The sequence below is a fragment of the Pieris napi genome, chromosome 3 (genome assembly GCF_905475465.1).
Source record: "Pieris napi chromosome 3, ilPieNapi1.2, whole genome shotgun sequence".
NCBI lineage: Eukaryota > Metazoa > Arthropoda > Insecta > Lepidoptera > Pieridae > Pieris > Pieris napi.
In genome coordinates this window covers 6,984,777-7,009,931 of record NC_062236.1, presented here as the reverse complement: position 1 = coordinate 7,009,931, position 25,155 = coordinate 6,984,777, and the positions used below count along the sequence as shown (strand labels likewise).

Here is a 25,155-nt window from a genome sequence, read left to right as displayed (position 1 = left end):
TTAACATTGATTTACTTATGTGTTGACATATACCCTTAGACGCATCGTTTTAAATATAACCAACAGATGGCGCTATTACAATTTGATGAATTATTTAATGGTATTTATATTTATTTAGAAGTTTTTTTTAATTTAATTTATAAAGTGATTAAGAAAATATTTTAAATCATATTTTAATGCAATTCCATTAATTTTTATGTCTGTAAAAGCGTCATCTTAAAACTTTTATGTTAAGCAGTTGGAGGTAGATAGCGCTCTCTAGGTGAAAAATATAACATTACCAAGATGTTAAAACGTAAAATTTATATTTAGTTTATTGTTAATTATGGAATAATTTTAACAGTACACGTTTATATTAACCAAAATAATAATTATATACCTATGTATTCTTGATTTTGAACAAACTTAATTGAGAAAATTTTAAAAGTACTGTATTAAGTAATTATAAGAATTTGTCTTTATAGTTTTTAGTTCGAATGGTATGGGTAATAAAATATTATTTCAATTATAAACTTTACAATCAAGACTAAAGTTTACAATCAAGTCTAAAGTTCATTAGCTTCTTCCCAATAGATGGTAGTTCTGGTCCTCGAATTATATTGTATACATGGTATCATGCTACTCATCGACAGATGTCGCGTTTTACAACAAAACTTACGCACGTAGTAATCGAGTATAAAGTAGTGGGGCACGTCTTCATTCATTCATGATAATGCCGTCGGTGTAGTCAGTAGCGAACAGCGATGCGTGGTTTGTGAACGAATGATGTACGCGCAAATAACGAACTAATTCGAATTTCAAAACGAATTTGACAGCTTGTCATCCCTCATTCTTGACTTATATTTTTCGGTGGTTTGGTGGTTTTCTTAATTGAATCTGTGAATTTGTGGAATTCGAGATGAATTTTTATTATTGTGAAGTGTTTTTAAGTGAAATGTTGTCTTGAGAGGCAATGCTTGTGGGAGAGCAGTCGCCGGCGCCGCGGGTGGTGGCCGGTTTGCGAAAATTACGGCCAGAATTGACACCAGGACCAATACCTTCTCCGGCAGATCCTAACCTTAGGATATCAGGTTTGTTATTCTTTTGAATCTTTTCTTCCTTTATTATATATACATTAGTTATTAAAGGTAAACATACTTTGCTTAGCCGACAAAGTAATATTTGAATACTTAAAAAAATGTAGGTTATGATTGAAACCATAAATACGATAAACGTTTACCGGTAAACAAATACGTTTTTCATAATATTTGCATGGAAGAATATTCTAAAGCTAGAATTTGCTTTCATTTCGCATCAATAGGTCATTCACCCCAGAAAATACGAATAACAAAATTTTAAACTTAAATTACTAATTATCTTTTTTGATACCATACTATTTTAAGTATAACCGCAATAAGTATTTACTGTTTATATTATCTAGTAGGCCACCAGTAAAACCAGACAAATGCTATAAAAATATTTTGCTTAACTTAATTTCGAAATCCTTCATAGGACAATAACCTGAATTTTATTTTTTTTTTCGTGAATCACAATTGAATTAGAATTTATTAAAACGAAAGGGTCAATTGCGACCCGCATCAAACTGTCATCAGGGATTGGATGAAGAAGGGTGGCAAAACAGCTGTTATAAACAATAATTGGACATATAACGAACATTGCTTAACAGCTGTTTGGGCACACCCATCATGACCCAGTTTGGCCGTGGCCATCGTTGATCGATGGGCTTCTATGAGTATCAGAAGTCTGATATCAATTAGAAAAGAATCATTCACATCATCAAGTAAAAAACCGAATAAACAACAACTGCTCGTATAGTGAATTACCAATCTTTTGGTTTCAATAAGACTTCCAGCTTTCAGGAAGTTGATTCATAACTGAAACTTTCAGATCCAAGATTTTTTTCGTTTTAATTATTAAATGATCTACCTTGACTTGACAGCTGCTTTTGTATTTGACAATTTTATTGATCTACGAATCTTCGCAATTGCAACGAATGATTTTAGAACGCAATAACTATTGGATTGCAATAAAATTATAATATTCAAATTTTGAGCAAAAAAAATAAAAAAAAATAAAAATAAAATATGTTTATTATGGAACGTAAGATACATGTATCACTTATTCCACGTCATAAACCGTACATAAACTCGCGGCGAAGGTACCTACCTAATTTAAAATGTTTTATATTAAAGTTATATTTGTCAATTTGGTGAAGCTGGGCATTAGCCTGGTTAGGTGAGAAGGAAATCCTATGGCCTCCGATAGTGGTATATCTGACGAAGGCCATGGGAATAGTTCACTACTCTTTGTCCTTCCTTATTTGCTACTGATATGTTAAGTATTTGTTTGTCTAAAATATATGTTCAATAAAATCTATAATCTTAGAAAAATGCATAAAATACTTTCGCGGTTAAACAATTTATCATTGTGCGCGGTCATACTTATAAGCAAAATGGATCTCAGCCTTCAAAAATTTAGCATTGTTATCCTTTGGATATAATGTAATGTATATCTTATGAGTTAGATTTGAATTGACCTATTTACTGTTAAATCACTAAATCGTGTTTATAACTAAATTAATATTCGTTTATTTGCGAGTTAAATGCATTACAACAAAATCGAATTCAGTAGTAGCTACGACTTTAATATTTTATAAATTTTTATGTTTACACGAATATTATGATATACACAATACACATATAGAATATACCTTGTCATATACCATGTTTTTATTTCGTCTGATAACATTGAATTGGCAGTAAAAATAAAATAACAGTATTAACTATGAAGAAATGACGATAATTAGCATACTTAGAAAAAGGAAGGTCTCTTGATAAAAAGAACAAAGAAATCACTTACTGTATCGACTTTTTGACTGTTTTTGTGGGCGTTTAGAGAATATCAATGAATCACGGCTGATAAAATTATGCGTACCAATTAGTATTATCAGTTATGTCATTATTTATTTTTAGTACAATGTTAATTTATATATTCTAAGTGCAAAATGGAGTTTACCGTTACTAAGAGTGTTTAAGGGTTTATAAGTTTATTCTAAACTTTTCTGAATTTGTTTGACAATTCTTTTTGCTGATGACATCTTAGTTCTAATGATTAGGCCGGGAATTTGTGTGTATTAACAACATGATTTGTATTGAGGAAACGAGGTGGGTGGAAGTTAACAATAAATAAATAATAATTTCGATATTATGAGCACAACAACGAAATTAACGTTTTTACGAATAGAATACTCGATTTCCACTTATGTTTATAAGTGATTAACATTCTGAGATCACAATCTTCTTTCATAGATATTGAATCTGGGATATCTAGGCGGTTTTAGTATACATAACGACCTTGACGATGTGGTGATGTTTGTCAACAAAAACCTAAAATATTTTTATGTAGGTATTGTATAGAAATACATAAAACGAGGCGTCTTTGGGTACATGACATTGAGTATATTTATGCCTACAAAGAGAATATTCCGATGTTCGGTGCTTATGAATTTATGCTTGCGTGTTGTGTGTTAATAAAGTAGGTTTATCGAACCGGCTGCCTATGAAATTGGGACGCTCGCCATCTCAATACATAACAAGTTTTATTTAGCACACAATAGGGATTATAATTATAACCTCTTGGTTGTTTATGCTTCACAAAGTAGGTTACATGGGCTGGGCCGATAAAATTTAAAAACAATTGTCTGCTTTATTTTTGTTTAAGGACAATCGGTATTATAAGAAAGAATAACTTATAAACTTTATTTTAAAATGTATTTAATCATAAATATGGAATGTCAGCTTGGTCACTTTGCAAATTAATAAAAGTGACACACTGTTTAGCTATTCGAAGCTTATGTGTTTGTTATTCATATCAATTGCTTAGTTAAGCATTAGACACGCTAATAGTTAACTAAGCACGATAGATGACAATAGCTAAAAGAAATGATATATATATGTAAAATAGATTATAAACTTATGACCTACAACATGCTCAACTATCACTATTATAGTGTGAATATATAAATTGTTTAGCGGTAAAATGTACGTGTATGCGCTAGTACTGTGTTTCTTCTATTAGTAATCGAATGTAATGTGTGTACCGCGCATTCCCAAAGTCGCACCTCAGCCCTACGGACATTGAGAGATTGGTTCGCTACTGGAAGTTACAGAGTAAAGGCCGATTTACATTATCTTAGTGTTTAGGAGAGTGCTTTAGGATAGTACTTTAGTTGAAACATGTAAAAGCTACTTGCTTTAGTAAACGCTACGCTTAAGAACTTGCCTTTCAAGTTGTACTAAAGCACTCTCCTAAACACTAAGATAATGTAAATCGGCCATAAGGATACAATTCGAGTCAGTTAATTTAACTGTTTTATTTTTGCCCTCAGGTGTTCTCAGACAGTATTACAATGACGATGACGTGTCCTGGACCTGGGTTCGGTGTGCAGTACGTAGCGGGTGTCTGTTAGCCTGGAGAGATGGTACAATACCCAGGCGACCTGCCGCGAGGCTGCCCCTCCGACATTTGCACCTTCGGTGTGCCCCAAATCTGCTCAACGCTTTTCAGCTCTCCAGACTTCGGGATGACGCCACCGTCGCCACATTTCAGGTACTGCAAATTAAATGTTTATATTTATATCAACAATTCTAGGAAATCTTTATCACCGATTTTCACTATCAAATAACAAAATTTACGTATTGTTAAAAGGATTTGAAATCTATTTTATCTTGCCGTCAGATATAGCAGCTTGGTGGATAAACGAACATTTCTGTAGAATTCTAGAAACACTTACTTATGATTACATGAGAAAGTTTTTATAATTATATTTTCCTTCGTATCATTTATTACAATTGTTAATTCGAATAATATATATCTTAAGAAGTTAAGAAATAGCTTTTAATTGTCAGACTGCACATTCCCATACGAACGGATGTAACATAAGTAGTCGACTTAGTATAGCTACATTATTTTAAACATAATGCTAACACCATATCGCATTTGCACGTGTGAACTTAATCATCATAATGCAAGTGTTTCTTAACTTGTTAGGTTTACTATACATGAGCGAGGTTTTAATTACGTCAATTATATTTACGTAAAAGTCGATAAAATTACATTACCGATTTGGGATAGTTCCATCGGTCATCTAAATATTACATACGGCTATGTATGTTAGTTGAGATAAATGAATTCATTATAATTATTGTAAAATTTAGTTAATTTACGTCCGTTAATCGCCATTTATTTATTAAGGTTTATTATATCACAGTATATGCGACTAAATATTAAACGCTTGTGATTAAAAGCCCTATAAAATGTACGAAGTTAATTAAAACGGGAATTTATTGTCTAGACCAACCCATGTGTCTCATGAAATATGAATTACTTGACTAGAATCTATAATGTTTTAGTACTGTTTTTATAATAACTATTTTAATCGAATATTAAAGCTCATTTTAAAGCAAAGATTGAAAGTGAAGTATTAATATAATATAAACAACTGTAATTAATAAATCACATAATGAATTTAAGAAAACCAGCGCTGTGGAACAGTCTGCAGCTCATAATGCTGAGCCAGGGCCAATTACAACCACAGCACACCCGCATTATACATTTAAAACGTACCTTGTTCTTTAAAAGAAAAATAAATCTTTTTCTTTTTATTTTTTTATTATTGTTATATTGTGTGTTTTGTTATGTCTATGTAAATAGCAGAAAAAAATTTTGAAGTTAAAGAATACTTCTTTAGGCGCGTTATGAAAAATTGATAAGAGTGAAATTTTACGATGCGCGCGCACCGTGACACAAAATTAAGAGAGTGAAGTTGCCCACGCAAGATGCTACGGAATTGGTCATAATTTAAAAACAACATTCCAATTATAATAGAATTTATGTTGCACTTAATGTAAGAGAATAATAATAAATATTTATTTATTTAATTTTTCAAATGTAAACTGAACTTTATTGACTATAATGACTCCTTTTCCAGTCTTTGATTATTTAATTGTAATTAATTTGCATGCAATCAAAAACTATTTTTAATAATGCCAAAGAAGTATAACTTCTTACGTGCGTACAAAAGTACGCACCCTTTTTTTCCATGACTGTCTCGGGCAACATTTCTCTTAATTTCTTCACAAGCGAATGGATAAACAAGCCTTTTTCTTCACGTTACTATTGTAATAACTTACCGATTATTTTTTTTCTAGATAATCTCATTAGTCGTTACCAAATAAGGTAGTTTTATTGGACCTGCGGTCGAGCCAATAGAACGGGGTCATGTTTTTATCTTTTTTCTATGATTGTATAGACAAGTTTTGTACAAAACATTTTTGTCGAATAACCTTGGTACGTTCTAGTCTCGTAATTGTATTCCATTCAACTTTCTTGCTTTGATTTTATCAATTATGAAGGTAGCTGTAATAAGAACGGACATGACAATTATTAAAAAATGTAGAATATCTTTTGATATAATCACCGTATAATTTTGAAGAATAGTCTTAAATGAATAAAATGTCTAGGATCCTATTACACGTTTCGGATCTTAGGGCTCGGTACAAAAGGTAAGAAGTCTTAAGACGTCGGTTCCCCTTCGAAACTTCTTTCTCACGATTTACGTTAAATAGACCTCAATAAAGCCCAACACCCGTAAATCATCGCTCCATTGTGCGTACCTCTTGATGGCCCTATTTACCATAAGAAGGGCTAGAACGCGAAGGTGTTGATACGTAAGGGAAACACGTTGTGGCAGGACTGTTCTACAGTTTCTCTATAATATACATATTATAACTAGTTCTCTCCCTTAATAATACGTCACCCTCTCAATGTGTATAATATAAAATTATTCAAATTTTACATCCTCCTAGATCTCAACGAATCTATTATCCCGAATGACTGGTAATTTTTTTGTTACAGGCTTGCAATGCGACGGAATACGCCCGGTGGGTGCGAGCGCTGTGCGTTGAAATACTTGGACAGACGCCACTACCCCAAGTTAGGTTCCTCGATGTCTTGTCAGCGGCTGACACGAACCATTCTTACCGCAAACCAAAGACAACGCTGCAAGAAACGCCAATGTGTCCTCCCAGACCACCCCCCAGAGCGAGACGGAGATTAATAACTATGTCCGAAACTCATATACCTCGAAGGGATCATTCACCTGCTGCGACGGATGAGGGCATCGTCGTAGAAGACGACGATTACGACTCATCGTCTGATCGCAGCCTCGACCTATCGCTGTCTCTTGATGGACTAAAAACTATAGATGTCGTTGACGCACCACTAAAAACCGAAATAAAATGTGACAATTGCAGTAAACTTAGCAAAAGTCCTCGTCACACACTTCCCAGAGCAAGATCGACTGATACAGAATTAGGACGACACCGATATCTAAAACGCTGGGAGGGCACGACCGGTGGGGCAGAAAGAGGGAGGTATGCTATGGAAATGGCTAGGCGGAAGACGGCATCCCTAGAGAACCGTGCAAGATCGTGCTCACCAAATTCTCATGAAATAGTATCAAAATATGTCCCGGTGAGAGAGAGGCGGGCGTTGTTCGAGTCATTGTCACAGACTGGGGGCAGCTTGGCGCGGAGTAGTGAGCAGCTGGCTCGGCCAGTGCCTGTGGCTGAGACTCCCCGGCGGGCCGCATCATTACACGACCTTCAGGCTCCTCCGACGAGGTCAGTTAGCGACTTGAGGCAATTCTTCGAGGCGGTGGCGCGCGGCGCGGGTTGCTCCGATGCGCGTTTTAGCGCCAATCCCGTGCCGCGCGCCTTCGTATCGCTCACGTGCGCTTGACCGATTTTGTAAATATTGTATAGACTCACGGTGTAGACCACCGCCGACAGAAGTCGTTTGTTTTAAGACTGTTAAAGTATTGTTAAAGTACCTAATATAAATAAATATGTATTATTATTCTTTGACTCTTTTATTTCTATTTTTTGGTAAGGTCTACTTTCCTTTATATTAAATTAATCGATATTATGTGTGCATTATTGTCTTATACTGTTCTAAACATCCTCTAACTTAGAGCTCGTATTGCTTTATAATTGAGGCTGAGAGAAGCGATGAACTTTTTGACGATAGTACATCGTACAAATGTCACTGCGCAAAAGGTCGCGCTGTTAGTCCTTCACACGATCCCATACTGTTGCAAAACATGAAACACCTTCACTTTAACCTCTACTTTTTCTAATACATTGTACTCGTAATTGGATTCATTGTTATAAGATTGAATGGAAATTTCTCAATGAGGACGTAGGTGAATATTGAAAGTGAAATCAATTGAACTTGAGTGACATTGTTTAGCAGAATACAAATGACTTGTCTATGTTTGAGTAATTAGCGTTGTCGTGTATGTGTTAATGGTGCTTTTGATATACAAAAAATAAAATAACATAGTTATAAAATGCATGACAATTATTTAACGACAATTTATTTGTCGTATTTTTCATGCAGTCATGTGTCATAGAGATCCATGCATAATCTTGATTGTAACAAAGAATAAGTTTATAATAAAATGTGTGCCTAAGCTGTCAAGCAGGAGTCACTTATATCTGGTCTAACAGCTTTCTCGATACAGATCCATATGAAAAAGTAATACTATTCCTTTCGAAGAAATGTGAATCAGCTTTTTAAAAGTTCGATCTAAAAACTATAAATCACGTACTTTCGCTTGATAAAATGTTTAGCTGTCGACCGCGACATACTCGGCGCGTAAAAATCTAAAAAAAATGTCAATCAGGTTTACATTGTAGGCTAACAAACAAACTTACCTTAGAGTATGAATAATTTCGCAGTAGTATTTTCAATATAGAACTTCGATATTCACCGAGGTCATTGTGTCCCCTGTTTAAAATTACTGAATTCTGACTTTGTACATAAGTTTTACTTATTCCTGTAGTCAGTAAATAATATAATTTCTTAATAATTTGTTTTAGTTTTGCAAACCTGGTTTATACGACCAATATATGTATATATACGTATATACGACTGCTAAGTTTAATTGCTATGTGTCGTACTCGACTTGGTAGTATAGAACTATTGTCTTATGGTCTTTATATAGAAAAAATCTTAGGGAAATAGGTTTTCTTTATATAGGGTAATTGGGCAGAAGGCTTTAATAAAACCGCTCTCAGCCAAACTAATGTGCCGTAATTGAATAAATTTTTGTCTCCATAATACTAGCCCATGATTGAATTAAAACTAAATTAGACAAAAGTTAGAGATGACTTAGTGTTTTTTTGTATTAGGGAATTTATATAGTATTGTGTTTTTAATGAAAGTCTACCATTGAAATTATAGTGACGGGTCAATACATATTTATTGTTTTTAATTCAAACATTACATATTTAGATAAAATCAAATCTACGATGATTGATTTTGGATATAGCCCGCTTAAGAATTGGTAAAATGTAATTACTTTGTTGCATCATATAAACTGCTCAAAAAATCAATTTCAATATATAATAATCAATATATATAAAATCAAGAAAAATAGTATGAGAGCTCGCATAGAAAATACTTATACTTACTATGTTGTACTGACATAATCGTTTATTACATTTATAGTTAAAATATTAATTATAATTAGTATATAACCATACATTTATATGGTAACTCAGTGTAAGTCTTAATTAAATGGCTTTAAATTGATTTCTTTGATGAACAACTCTGACGGCTGATATCCTACTTATAAGTACAGAATCGTAAAAGCAAGTTAAAATAAGGCTACGAGGTTATAAATTTCTATAATATAGGTGATCAACTTTCAGAGACCTTACCGTAATGCAAAAAATCTATGCTGCCATTGTAACAACGGTCAATTGTGTGAAAAAATAACGGGTTATTAAATATATTTTGACCTCGTGAGTAACTGTACTGAGTTCTTGTCTCCGCAAACATCTACGATATGCAAATTGTTATATTTTACTAACCTAAAATAGTTTGTTTTCTAAAGTTAAAAATACATTAATAGACCAGTGCCGATAATTTTTGAAACCAAAAAAAATTACAGTAGGATGAAACCCATTAGAAAAGCAGGGGAATATGATCAAATTGAAAGGAAAAATAAATTACGGTCGATCTGAGGTCGGGAAGGGGTAGGGGGGGGAGGTTTAAGGGTAAAAAACGGTTTATCTCGATTTCCGGCAAAACTAAAAGTCCTATCGAAGAAAGTTAAATAGCAAAGTTGTAGGTAATAAAAAGATCTAAAACTTTTGTATTCACACATTTTTCACATAACCTCAAAATTGGTGTGAAAAATTCAAAAAACCAAGTTTTTGGTTTTTTATTTTTATCTTTTACAAAAATTTATTTTTTTACACGAAATTTGGTGAAAACTTACCTTATTATGTCCCAAATATACTGTAATTTATTTGATTAAAAATATTTATTTTTTCACCTTATTTTGAATTAATATCGAAAAAACACCCTAATTTTCAATCGAAAATTCTGACGTCAAAATTTCAGCTTTTTTCAAAAAGTTGGTATGCTTTCAGTTCGTTGAAATCTCTACTTTCCTATGGTAAAAAAATATATATATATTACCATAGTAAATCTTCTCAGAAAATGCAAAACATCGTATGCAGTAACGCCCAGACCCGTCATACCCTTCCCTACTTCTCTATGAAATACGAAAATTCAAAAAACCAAAAACTTGGTTTTTTGAATTTTTCACACCAATTTTGAGGTTATGTGAAAAATGTGTGAATACAAAAGTTTTAGATCTTTTTATTACCTACAACTTTGCCATTTAACTTTCTTCGATAGGACTTTTAGTTTTGCCGGAAATCGAGATAAACCGTTTTTTACCCTTAAACCTCCCCCCCCTACCCCTTCCCGACCTCAGATCGACCGTAATTTATTTTTCCTTTCATTTTGATCATATTCCCCTGCTTTTCTAATGGGTTTCATCCTACTGTAATTTTTTTCACTTTTTATTTATTTTGAAGGCTATCTGCACTGGTCTATAAGTTTTATTGTCGAATTCTTATTATGAAATAAAAGTCAGGTGAAATCGTTTAGGAATATAATATTAGATTATATCGATTAGAAACATTTTCTAGTAGGCCATGCCAATACCGTTTGTTTCTCATATCTTCTGCGGCCTTTTCTGTGTCATCTTCAATGTAAAATTGAAAAAGGATTTACTTGTGGTTTGACCAGAGATGTAAAAGTAAAATATTTCATTTAGTTCCACTTTCAAGAATATTCTGGTCCTTGACACATAGACAAATTAATGTATGGAGTGGTAATTGTCAGAACTCGAGACAGATGTAAGTAAATTGTCAATTATCTGTAACTGCATAATGACGTGTCAGCTGCAATTATTGTTAAGTTAAATTATACATTGTTAACAACTAAAAATAGCATGTTTGCAATTGTTTAATTACATTTTTCTCTGAGTCAGTAATCGCCTACTTAAGTTTGTAAGAGTCAATTGCGGTTTCCTATAGAATTTCACCCAGGACGGAGTTTTTCTTCACCATACGAGTGAGTGGTAACCACAGCCAAGACTCGAACGCACAGCCTCGGACTTTTTATCCAGCAGTTGAAATTAGGTCTCTTTTAGCTTGAACTTAAATTCAAAAAAAGACTCCCCCCCCATGTAACGGGCCGTAACGTTTTTCTGTACCCAAGTATAGTAAAACGTTTCGTGACTACCCCAGTGACTCTTTATACCTAAAAGTTACCATTCTGTAGTGTAAAGTACTGGAAAGTCGAAAATAATATTAACAATAACGCGTAATTCAATCCCCGCTCCGCATAGTAACGTTTTACAAAAGGACTCCCCCCCAGGAGAATGTACCAATACACCTATTGCAAAAACAGCAGGTTAGTCGACCCTGCTGATAGGATTGTCAATAAAGAAAGATTCCTATTTTGATTTTTGATACAATAAACCGAGGCCGTCAGCTAGGCTTCCCCATTAGTATTTGTAAATTTAATTAATTTTTTAATGTGTTATACAAATATTAATAAAAACTTAATCAGTCTAAGTCTTTTAAATAAAGTACTCTTCTGTCACATTCTAGAAAACTGTGTTTACGATGTGATGAATAGAGACAGAGTACGTTAAAACAGTGCAATTGGATAGATTATTTATGAATAAGGGTTACGCTTATAACAGTGCATTAGGAGTTTGTAAAAATACACCTATTGCAAAAACAGCAGAATCGACTTGAATTTGAAAAAAATTAAACAACGTAAAATCTAGAACTAGCAATTCCTGAGATGGTAATATTACAAAACGTTTTTTTAAATATTGCAACCCACATTACTTGCCTTACTCGTAGCTAATTAAAAATCGAATTTCACCGTGTTTAAAAATGTTGTTTTACTGTAGCTGGTTTTAAAAATGGAATGCGGCCGTGTCAAATGGTAGCGACCACATGTTAGATTGGTAATAAAGAATGATTGGACAAAGCATTAGAAAAAAACATGAAAGGGCGCCGAGGGATGATACAGGTAGCGTAACACATGATTGAGCATTGCCTTTGTAGAAAATTTTATATCACACAATTAAAAAGGATGTTTTGTCCAAATGATTGTACAGAAAGAGGAAACATTTCATTTCAAAGTACCTTCAATTCAGGCATAATAAATTCTAAAAAATTATGGTGTAATTAGTTATCTATACATTATATTTATTATTGGTTGGTGTTATTACATAAGGTAGCGTAAATAGATCAAGGGAGCGTTCAAGTATTACGTAACAAATTTTTGGGGGGGGGTCCTCTTTTAAAACGTTACGATGCGGGGCGGGGATTAAATTACGCGTTATTGTTAATATTATTTTTGACTTTTCAGTACTTTACCACATAATGGAAACTTTTAGGTGTAGAGTCACTGGGTGGTCAAAAAAAAGTTTTACTATACTTGGGTACAGAAAAACGTTACGGCGCGTTACATGGGGGGGGGGTCAATAATCTCCAAAAGTTGCGTGACGTAATACTTGAACGCTCCCCAATGTGTAATTCTAACCGGACAAACTATAAAGCCACTTTTAAAGAAATCGGTAAGAAGATATTTAATATTGAAAGAACCTTTGCGGTAAGTAACTTCTCAGTACATCTCATTCTGTGGATAAGGCGTTGATAGCATTTTTGAAATGTCAAAAGATAGGATTGTCAATCTTGTTTTAGATTAGTTTTTTTGGATTCTGATATTAGCTCAATAGGGGCTGTCACACAACTTATCAGCATACATTGATCTGTTTATTATACAATATCTATGCGATCAATTGCGCAGTAACTAGGGTTGCCAACTTATACTAGGCAAAAATAAATTAAACTAAAATGCCTTTAAAGTAATCCTACTATTGACTATTTTACAAATTTATGTTAGTAATATATAAATTATAAATGTATTAGTAATACTGAATAAATCGAAAGCCTCCAAAACTCTAAAAACTGTTTTGTTCCCTTCCCCTTTACGCCCAAAATCACCTTCTATTACTCGAAATCTAAACCGTCATTTAGTCGGAATAATCAGTGAGTCCCTGCAAGTCGTTTTAGAACATGTATCTATTTAAAACTCGAAAAATTTAATTGGCCCTCTATATTTCGAACATAGCAATGTTTTATGTTACAACCTTTACAACTCGATAATTTGAAACGTTTCACGTCTAGTTCGAATACTTAAATTTTATTCATTTCACAACTCTAACTAAAATGAGTAAGAATAAATCTATCTTATTTTGGCTGTATTGAATCGACTTGAATCAAATTCCTCCTTAAGTCGAAAACTCTAAAACACGAAATTTTTGGCGTCTCCATGTTCGAGTTGTGGATGTTTTACTGTATATAATAAAACTGCACTATATCCAGGACCAACACAGTCTTATCCAATAATAATAATGATAATAACAATAATAATTATTATTATTATGATGGTGGGATAATTTAGCAACAACTATTTCCACCAGCGCAGTCAGTTAGACCAACTAGTGGGAGTGTGATGCTGCATTAGGAGACGAATGAGGCGGCAGGAACGGGGACTTTCCCACTGAAAACAAGCGTGGAAAGGCCCACGCAAGACGTGTGTCGCGTTAATGTTGTGGGACTTTCGGAAGGTCATCCCGTTCCACTCCGAAACATGGCAGCGTTATTAAATTTTTTTATCCCAGGAGGGTACCTGCACTTCTGGTGCTGGAGAATCCGTCCCTGGGTGTACTATGGTGAGTGTTCTGTGAAGTATTGCTTGGGTTGATCCCACCTGCCTCATTTCAACATCGCACGAGCCGTATCAATGCAAAATTTTATCAACATCACCTTGATGGCTGGGAGTGACCACAGTCCGTTTCACAAGGCACTTTCTTGCGAACTAGCCAACTGTGGAATCGAATCCCTGTGGGGGTATTCCCTGAAAGATACAACCTCCAACTATTTTCAAGGTTAGAGTGTACACGTGACACACTAAAAATGGGTGTCAATGGGCTGCGATGACTGCCCTTTATGAGCGACTCGTAGGCTCGTTTGCCCCCTATTATATTTAAAAAAATCATAACCACCAAACATGTGCCTATGACATGTATAAAATATAAGATTCATTTCAAGATTTACTAATCAACTTTAAGAAACTTTGGAACAACCCTAGCAACAACTGAGTCACGAGTAACAGGCACTTTTTGTCCAGTAAGTACTAAAGCAAGGTCGACACGCTGGATAAATTACGTCTAAATCAATCAGCAAAAAGTTCAATTACAATAATATTAACAAATTAAATTGGTATAGGAAGTCGTTGAGAATATTAGGACTAATAGACACGGTGTTTAATAATACCATTACCATTTGCTTGCAATTATAACGTTGTAACTTGTAAGACGCGGCTCTACCACGCTGTTCTGATCACGATGATTCTGGGCTGTCAAAAATAAAATCAAAACAAGTCTGCAGCTGCGAACATCTTAAAGTACGATGCATTTTATATTGTCCATATTGTCTGACGAGTTTTTAGATATATATATGTGTTGTTTACACGTAAATGTGTTTAAGTAAATAGATGGTATAGATAAAAAAGAGTTATCTATAAATTAACATTATAAATTAACCTAGTCTTTCGGTTAGGTTAGTAAGCTAGGCTATCGTGCCTAAGAACCGAAATCAGTCAATTTATTATTAATAAAGCTTTCTATTCATAAATCAATAAAAAAATGTTAGTTAACATTTCTTAATATTAGTATTGGTTGTGATAGTATAAGTTGTAAAATAAGTGCTATAGAATTGTATGCACCATTTTAGGGTAAAAGCCTACAGCATATTTTTCCAATCCTCTTTTTTTTCAGATTTTTCTCAATGCATTGCACAGATCCAATTGTCTTATTTTGGATGATAAGGATCTTCGTTGATAGTGTATTAATTTAAATTGTTATGACGTTGAGGACCTTTTTTATTTTTGTTTTTCATGTGTAATGGAGGGTAATCAGTCACTTAAATGCATGCAAATATTAAACAGTAACTTTAACTATGAGCTTAATGCGAGTATCAACCATTTAGATGTAGAAGACCAGTTTATAACATATTTTACAAATTAAGTTGAAAATTATTAAACAGAATTGACTTTATTTTACTTAGATATAAATATTGTTGTTATATTTAGGTAATCAAAACAAACGTGTCCATACTTAAACGGTTACAGGTTACAGCTCGTCTTTCGACACTTCGTTGCTAAGGGATCTTAAGGTTTTTTGGGCATGCAAAGGTCCAAAAAATTTAGAAAAACTTATTGTAACTGATCGACGTTAATTCCCTACTCGCTGGACCGATCAAGTTTACTTGAACCTTTCTTGGCCTTTATGCTTTTACAGGGCTTATCATCCACCCAGCAAGTTGTGTGGCCACCAACACGACCTTCAGAATTGAAGAGCGCGACTGAAGAAGATTTATGTAATAAAGAGAGACTCAGCCCTCACAATACGTTGATTCAAATTAATTCTATAAAACTTAAAGAAAGTAAAAAAGAAAATCAACCTTGAATTTAAGTATCTAGTTTTAAAACCGGTTTTATCTATCCTTCACAAAACTAGTAAGACAGCTGACTCAAAACTCAGAGGTTGAAATGATACATTGTATCCGGATTTTACTATGAAATCTAGTTGTATGGATTAAACTGGCCACATTGAATAATAGAAAGGGTTAGTACAAAGGTATTATCGAATTATTCCTGAGAGGAAGCCAGTTCAAACCCGGGGTATGGGGCATGTTTGGCAACATTTAATTGGCGACACACAACGGGTGTCTATTGTTAACTACGGATATATTTAAATAAAGCTCAGCTCCGTGTTCAAGGATTAAAATAAAATTATAGACATTTTTATGTCAGATATAAAGATACTAAAATAACGATATGTATAATTGTGATAATAAATTGATTTTAATCCAGTTATATATATTTTTAAAGGACGCGTAATTAGCAGACTATCTACCTCTCAGATTTTAAATGCATAAAACAGGAAAAATGTACTAAAGTTCAATTCTATTTCTTTACCAATAGCTGCAATAAATTTCTATGAGATAACGCACAAAGTTTTATTGAACAATTTAAAAAACAAAAATAAGCATTCGAAATTAAATTAATTTAATCACTACAATCAAATGAACCGTTATCATCTCTTCCCTGAAAAAGTCATAAATCCATATAATAACCATTTCGTGTACAGAGGAAGTTGTTAGCCGTGAAAGCTTTCTTCGATAAATTATTGAAAGTCATAAAATAACTTAAAAATATTTGAACAGACAAATTGGGCGGATGTTTGGACCATTATTGTGTTTACCTTCCCTTATCAATGAACGATGTCTTGTTAACGATATCGATTTGTATATAAATAATTATTTAGATACAAGCTTATTTTGTTAAGAGCACAATTAAAGTTTCTGAGTAGGTAATTAAAACGTAATTAGTTTAATTACATTTGGTCCATAAAGGACCCAAAGACATTCATTTAGGGCTTATCTAACGACTTAAATTATTGGAATTAGAATATATCATAGGTGAAGTACTAACTACGGTATAGGATTAGTGTTTTTAGTGCACGTACAGTTAACAATATATAAGTATACTAGCCGACCGTCCAAGCGTTGCTGTGGCTAAGGTTTTAGTTATATTACATAGTAGTAAACTATTCAAGGGAAACGGTAGGAGAACACCAGTCATGGGGACCACCATGCTTTTTTAGTGGTAATGCCATTAAATTGTAGCTTATTTGAAACGTTGGTACTTTCAACACGGCGCCATCTGTTGGAATTGTAAATAATAAATAATATACAAATATTTTGCAATAAAATAATATTGCGGGTATAAATTGAGATGTAAGCTATCCTATCTTTTAAGTTGGATCAAACTTCATACGGTGTGCAAATTTGATTGAAATCGGTTCGGTAGTTTAGGAGTCCATAGCGGACAAACAACGTGACACGTAATTTATATATATTAAGATTAAACACCCCTTGTTATTAAGTTAATATATACACCTTTCATCCCGATATTAAAGAATCCTGTAAATTTACCAATGAGTTCAATAAACTCGTTAAAGTTTTTCAAAGGGATTTTATTTTGGGCTTAAGATTTGTCTTAATGAGTAACCATGTCATTAATTTATGTTTATTCGTTCCTTGAGTCACTGTGACTTTAAGGATTTGGGCGTTGAGTCAATTCGCGAGTCATGCATGGCGCCTACGTTGCATCTCGATTATCCTTTTATGTGGTGAATGTATTGAAAGATTCGTGTAGGACGGTGAAAATCCTTGAATGGTTTTAAAAATCATTTCAATTTGTTCGTTTATACGCATCGTATCTTTGTTATTGGAATGGTTGAATTTATTGGTTAAAGACAGATTTTTTATTCAAGGCTTGCATACTACTTATATATGAGCAATAATTCTAAAGGATTTATTTATTTATGTTATGTACATAAAATAATAGGAATAGAAGAATTAAAAACACATTATCTTTATAATAAATAACACACGTATATATTTACACAAAGGTAACAGAGACGTTATGTCCCCAAGTCCCGTAGACTTGAAACAATGGGTTTTGGGAATAAGTTAAATATATTTTGATTGAAAAAAAAAAATGAATTAAATTTCATATTGATAATTCAATAACATACCTTTTTATTTAGAACTAAAAAGAGTCTTTATTAAACTAAAAATACAAGAATATTTTATTAAACTAAAGAACTAAACAGAATAAGATAAAGGAACCATAGACATTAAAATACAATGAACAAGTTTTTAATTCCTATTATTTGTAAGCTGGCATAAATATAATTTTAGATTAATTATATACTTTAGTATTTAATATTATTCCCTTTATTGGAGCATGTGTTTTAAAATTGGACCGTGACAACGCAGCTGCGCATGCAGAGGCTAGGAGACAATATGTCAAAATTAAATACTATCTTTAACAGTCATAATATCGTCCATTTTACTGTCATCTAGTTATTGTAAATCTCAATGAAAGGTTTGTTTTTGGTCAGTCTAGAAACCGCTGAATTACCAGAAATCAAACCTGACGTGTTTACCTTACTGTTTTTGAATTATAAGGAATCAAATAAGATGTAGAAAATATGACATTGTATTAATAACGTTGATAAAAAGTATAGTTATCTCGAATGATCTTTGAATCTTTTGGTTGGCACTAAATGTTGCTCTTCAAACGAGCAATCAATAAAAATTTCAAGAGACAGACATTAATAGGAAACTGACGACAAGCCGTTTCGACAATTGTTTCCATACCCGTTAAAGAATGTAGAAGGAACGGCATCATGTATCTCAGAACGGCTGTATAACAATTGGAATCTGTCGAAAAAAATACGTAATTAATTTAAACAAATTAATTATTCAAATACTCTTTTTATTTAATTAAAGTAAATTTTAATTTCACGTTATATTAGAATGCGATGATCAGTTCTTAACTATGTCCTTATTATGTTCCTATAAATAGAAGATTAAGAAACATTCATCACTATTATTATTTTATCTCTCTGTAATTTTTCTTTTCCGAAATAACCATTATTATTAATTAGACATTACGAGTGATCAGTAGAGGTAATTTATTTTAAGCTGCCCTTTCGATTATATTTCTATTAGGGTTAAAAGTCAAAAGTAAAACACTTTCTTGTATGTTTAATTTAGTTGAAGGGAAGCCAACCGAAAAATATAATGAGTTTATATAACTTATTCCAGTTCAATCACCGTTGATAGAATAGAAAATTACGGACAAAATTTTTTTTAATACATATTATGTACAATTTATTTTATTTGTAAGGCAAGGCTTATGCATTTCATTTGTTTTTGGTGTATTATAGTGGCTAAAAGTCTGCGTGACCTTTGGAATAAGACGCAAAACTAGAATATTATGTTAATATTTTTTTAATCAAAGATATCAGATTTCTCTGATACTTAAACATTTTATTTCAGTTTCGCCACATTTAACCGAGAACCTGCGACGTCAATCAAAAGGACCTGTATTGTAACCCAACGGTTTATGAAGGGATTTAAAACATCACAGGGACAATGATAAAATTAATCAAATATAAGCGTATTATGTCCCTGTGTTATATGATACATATGTCAACATATAGGTTAATTGAACAGCAACGTACCACACCTTGACTTGTCTTTAAAGACGGCGAGCCCATACAAGGGAACTCACATAGACAACAGGGGAGCGTTAAGCGTGTTAGCGTGTTCCTATAAACACTTATTTTAATTAATTATTTAATTTAATAAAAAAACTTGTTAAATACGGTATTTAAATATTATTATAATGTCTCACAGGAACCATTTCTTATAAAAAACAATGTATTTGTTACATTTTGACGTGACAATGTCTTATAATTCGATGGAGCCGGCTGCATGCACGAAAAAACGCTCTTGACGCATGCGGCGTTACCTCGTTCTGAGGCGTTACATTTAAGGCTTGAAGTGCAAGCGAGAGCGCGGAACGAGCGACAAAGAGGCAAATTGGCCTACGCGTTCGAAAGCGTTCGTTCGGTAAAAAATGACATAATTGTATTTATGCGTACAAATAAATGTAACTTGATCAATTCAATTGTAATTTCCATTTACCTCCTTCTCTATATCCATACAAAACATCTATCAAACAAATAAAATTAAAATTTTCTTTATCGTCAGTAAACCAACTTTACAGACAACCGATTTTTTTGATAAACTGCTTGTTCTCTAACAAATATTTGTTTAAAAGCACAGCAAATTGTTAATCTACTTATTGTATTTTTATTATGTTGTAGTGATTGTATAATTCACTTTGTGCACCTAAACTTTTTATATTTTTATTCAAGACGTTTGTTAGTAATCAGTATTTTTTTCTTTACAAGAGAGATGCGTCCCCTATGTAAGGGAAATTTTAAAGCCTACAATATTTGCTGGTGCTGCGAGATACACGGGAAGCCACCTATCCGACGATATTATTGAAATATTTACAGGCTAGAGGTAGCAGTTTCCCGCAGCTCACGCTTCACCCTCCTTCCTATTAATACATTTCACGAATTTGTTTTTTTATTCCAGACCATTTAATACATAAAGTACTTACAAGCATTTACATAATAAAATAGGAACCCACCATCATTCAAGATATAGTACTTTAAAATCGCTTATACAGTATTCACTCCCTTATTCAAGTACATTAACTTTATGGTCAACATCACTTTCTATCACCACATAGCTATTTATAACGCCTATATACTAACTAGCGTGGAAAACAAACGAAGCACGAACTACTTGGTTAAAATTGATATATTAGAGATTTCCTTCAAATCAGTAACGATTTATAAATGTACCATGTTGTCACGTACTTATTTATCATTTATTTTTATTAACATTTAATAGTTCAATATAAAGATCTATAATTAGCACACCTATATATATATATTACTTCTTCTAGTGCTTCTCCATTCCGTCAATCTCTTGAAGAGTGTCTTGTCCTGTGCCAGATGCAGAAACTCTTCCGCAGTCGCAATACCCTTCCACTCCCTAACGTTACGAAGCCATGATTTCTTCCTTCTACCAACACGCCGTTTACCCTGGATTTTACCCATTATAATTATTTGAAGGAGGTTGTAGCGGTAATTGCGCAACACATTATGTATATTTGGTTGTATAAAAAAAATCGTATTGAATGTCAACATACGGGCGTTTAGTCTCCACTAATCTTGGTGTTGAAAGCGTGTGTATGAAACTGTATGTTACGTTGTTCAGTAATATAATATCGTGATTCTGAAATATACAAATCAGATTTTTACGTTTTCCGCTCCCATATACTCCCACTTTGTACTGTACGCCCATAGTTGTTTAGCATACTTAGTTTGTTTTATAAACTACTTTAATTAATAATTCCAATCTAAAACCATTTAAAAATAGATTTACTTTGCGACAGACATGTTCTTATAATTCTGTTACAGTTTACCATAAAGACAATTTAGTTTCCAGACTTAGGACTACATATTATATAGTTCAATCAAAAATCAAACCCAAGATGTCTCTTATTTAAAGGTATATATATATATATATATCCAGGTAAGCGCTGCGTTTATTTCATCATCTAAATACAGATTAAAAGAATTAAAACCCGTAAACAGGACGATCACTTACAGCAAATTAAGTCGTATATAATTTGCAATGCAACATGCATTCCATTAATGACCACCATAATTTGATCTCTGACATTAAATCATTTAAATTCTTACATCGTGTTGCAATTATGCAGACGTTCTTTGTAAGTAAGCTTTTAATATTTTATTACTTAACAGTATGAAAATATATCAACTTATTGTTTTAATTGTATGGCATTATTTTTGGTAGTTTTGTAAACAAAATAAAACTACTTCTTCGGCTCTCTTCGACTCAATGTTCTTATTCGACTCTTGCTGTTTAATGGTAAAACAATGATGTAGCCAATTCAATGTTATCTAAAGTTAAGTTACTACAGCTAAGTTATAAATATTTGGGTTTTGTAGTAACAATCGAAATATTGTTACACATGACTTTGAAATTAAAACCCAAAAACCACTACATACATCGAAACTAGAACCAATATACAGACTGACGGAAGTGGTTCAATAAGCAACGGACTTCAATAGACAACTAGGAAGTGACTGATTTTTAACGTTAAACAATGAAACTCACAATTTAATTCTCAATATTAAAACGCTTAGACATAGACTGAAGACATAGACTGAAGACTGTTTTTAATCCAGTAAACTTAGATATTGTATTACATGAATTGCATAAAGTAGAAACAATAAACGAACTCAAAATACATAGGACGCAATTAGTTATGAAGTCGTGAAAGTGCATCTTTTCACAGCGCTTCTGTCACAACAGACCACAGACAGTCGTGACGAATAACGTAGACTATAGAATGATTACAGATTCAAATATATTTTCGTTCTGAAATAAAAACACAAAGTTTTCCACTAACTTTGATTATCTATATTTAAAAATTGTTTTATTATGTAGCCATGGTGCAAAAAGATTATCAAAGAAACATATTCATTCAAATTTGTATTATAAGAACTACGTTATTTGTTGTACATTTATATTTCTGCTATAAGTATAGTGCAATTAAATATTGGTTACTAAACGTCAGTGATCGTGGTGCCTTTCATAGACACGAAGGGGATATTCTCTCCTTATGTCTTTTTTACATACTAAAAAAATTAAGTTAAAATATCAACAAATAAACATCTTGTCTAGATTTTAAGTTATCTATGTCTTCTATTATTGTTGGATGCGCCTGTGCTTTGTGCATCATGAATGACGCTAATATAATTAACCAACAGGTAACCGAGCCGGTTCACATTTGACTTTTACTTTCTACGGTAAGTTATAGTGATGTGCTGATAGCTGATGTTTTTAATTTCTGTTCTGAATTTCATATAATGGCGATATGAATAGGGATATTATGGAAACTGATTTATATCTAACTTATGAAATATGGTTGGTACAATTAATTTAATTTTATAATTAAAAGTATGTGTGTGTAAGATAATAATTAATATCTCAGACCTATGTCAATATTTTGATTTTTTTATTATATTGGTTAAAATAATAGCCTAAATGTAGATAATATTTTGTTACTTTTATATTCTTTAGAGTACACGGTGAAACGGTGCTGTTGTAGCTGTTTAAAAGGAGAGAGATAAAAATCTTACGCAGTTGACTTATAACAGCGGCGGTCGACAAAAAATACTCGCCATCTGAACATCACTAGGAGTGCCATATCCCTACAATATAATTATCTCGACGATATCTTACTCAATTATAATTTAATCTAGACTAGAATTATGGACCGGAAAATAGCGTCATTATGAAACTTTATTTTCTAACTTAATATTCAGATGTTTGGAGTCTTAATTTTGCATATTACGCCTACGTTTTAGATTAAAAGCGTTTCAACTTAAATGTTAAATGCCCGAATTTTATTTTGAAATCTATATGTAAATATCTTTCTATATTAAGTCTATTTGAAAACTAACGATCAAGATAATGCAGACACATCCACAGATGCATAATCTAAGTCAAACTACAACTTCTATTCTCTACCATGTCTACATCAGTCTAAAGAGTTTATTCATTTGATGACGGCTTTATGATATTTGAATTAGTTTTGAGATAAGGGAAAACAAAATGTTGTCTTTTCTTAATGAAAATGAAGACGTACTCAGAGTCGGAGAATTTGGATTTTATGAGAATTTAAATGCGAACATGCGACAATTTAATAGTCTACGGCTGCATTGTTATAAATTATATTTGTATATACTTGCGGCGTGCCACGTCTGTGTATTAAATCTCTATCTCAATCTAGTCTATGGTATACAGAGTTTTTGTAGAAATGTAACGATTAAAGAATTTTTGAAATCGGTCCAATAGTTTTAGAGTTTGTCCGTTACAAAAACAACAAATAAATCTTTACTCTTAGTCATATTAGTACAGATTATACAAAAGTGTTTATTGTTTACAATTAATATATGATCATAACTTTGTTACGGTAAATAATTCATACCTATTTGTAACACAGTATTTTCGTAACGCATGCTTAGTTTTGCTCCAATTAATTCGCTTAATTCTTATTAACAAACTAATTATCGTGAACATATGATGTTATACAACTACCATTTATAACTAGTTGTGTGAATTATTTAGTGTGGTAACATTAAATAGATGTAGGTATGCTTACGATAATTTAATTCTTACAAATCTTGTCAATTACGCATTAATTGCGTATCAAGCAATCTAAAAACCTATTTTCATTTCAAATTTAGAAATATCTATATGAAATTTTCAAAGATTTTGTAACGCATTGTTGTTTTATTTTGCTGCTGTCTATGTGAAAAAATATTAAATTACATACTCTTATAAAAGATAGCAGAAATCATATTACCATAATCGTAAATAATCACAGTTTATAGTGACAATAAAACTAATAGAGTCACAGAGTGCAGACGAATAATTAAATTCCCGCGAAAAACATTCCTAACAATTCAAACGGAGAACAAAACGTCACGGCTCATTACGCATGCCATAGAGCAATAATTATGACTTTATCAAAGACGCTACTTGTCTATGCAAATTACTCATAGGTTTTATTCCCACGGGGTCTAGTCTATGGACCTATCAAAGGGCTTTATAGAAATGATGTTCTTTATTCAAACCCCAATGTGTCGTTTTAATGATGCCCGTACATTTTTGTTTACTTAGTCCCTTTTATCAATCTTTGTGATTGTAAAGGGCGTCTTTGGACAAGGAATGAATAATGCTTTTTCTATAATTGATCCTTTGCTCTTTCTACCGTTATTTTATTTACGCCTAACGGATGGTAGATAATTTGTTTGACACATTTTTTAGGAAGAACTTTTGACATTTCACATTTGCAACAGTTGTGTTTAAAAAAAAAACATAATTGATGGTTGTTTTTGTTTATGATTTAGCCTGTATAGCTGTGGATATTGTTTTGGTTATTTGATTAGACGATTTTCATATTAGTTCGTATTAAAAATACTATCACACTGAAATGAGTCCGCATGCGTGTTCCGTGTCTGCATTTTTGTATCGCATGATGTGAATTTATGAGCATTTAAACACATTGTATATAACTGTGTAAAATTTAAAAATGGAATTTCAAAGA

At 32.5% G+C, this 25,155-nt stretch overlaps 1 protein-coding gene across 1 annotated transcript; it reads left to right on the top strand.

Moving 5' to 3' along the window:
• The first annotated feature begins 713 nt into the window (after positions 1–713).
• On the top strand, positions 714–7,920 carry LOC125063693. The gene is made up of 3 exons (XM_047670268.1): positions 714–1,070; positions 4,388–4,608; positions 6,916–7,920. The coding sequence occupies exons 1-3, from the start codon at positions 953–955 to the stop codon at positions 7,798–7,800; spliced, it is 1,224 nt and encodes a 407-aa protein (XP_047526224.1). The 5' UTR covers positions 714–952; the 3' UTR covers positions 7,801–7,920.
• The last annotated feature ends 17,235 nt before the right edge of the window (positions 7,921–25,155 follow it).

What these genes read in the sequence shown, in the direction of transcription:
- LOC125063693 (XM_047670268.1), top strand. Translation starts at nt 953, where the DNA reads ATGCTTGTGGGAGAGCAGTCGCCGGCGCCGCGGGTGGTGGCCGGTTTG. An exon ending in TCCTAACCTTAGGATATCAG is followed by an intron (nt 1,071 to 4,387) that starts GTTTGTTATTCT and finishes TTTTGCCCTCAG; the next exon opens with GTGTTCTCAGACAGTATTAC. An exon ending in CCACCGTCGCCACATTTCAG is followed by an intron (nt 4,609 to 6,915) that starts GTACTGCAAATT and finishes TTTTTGTTACAG; the next exon opens with GCTTGCAATGCGACGGAATA.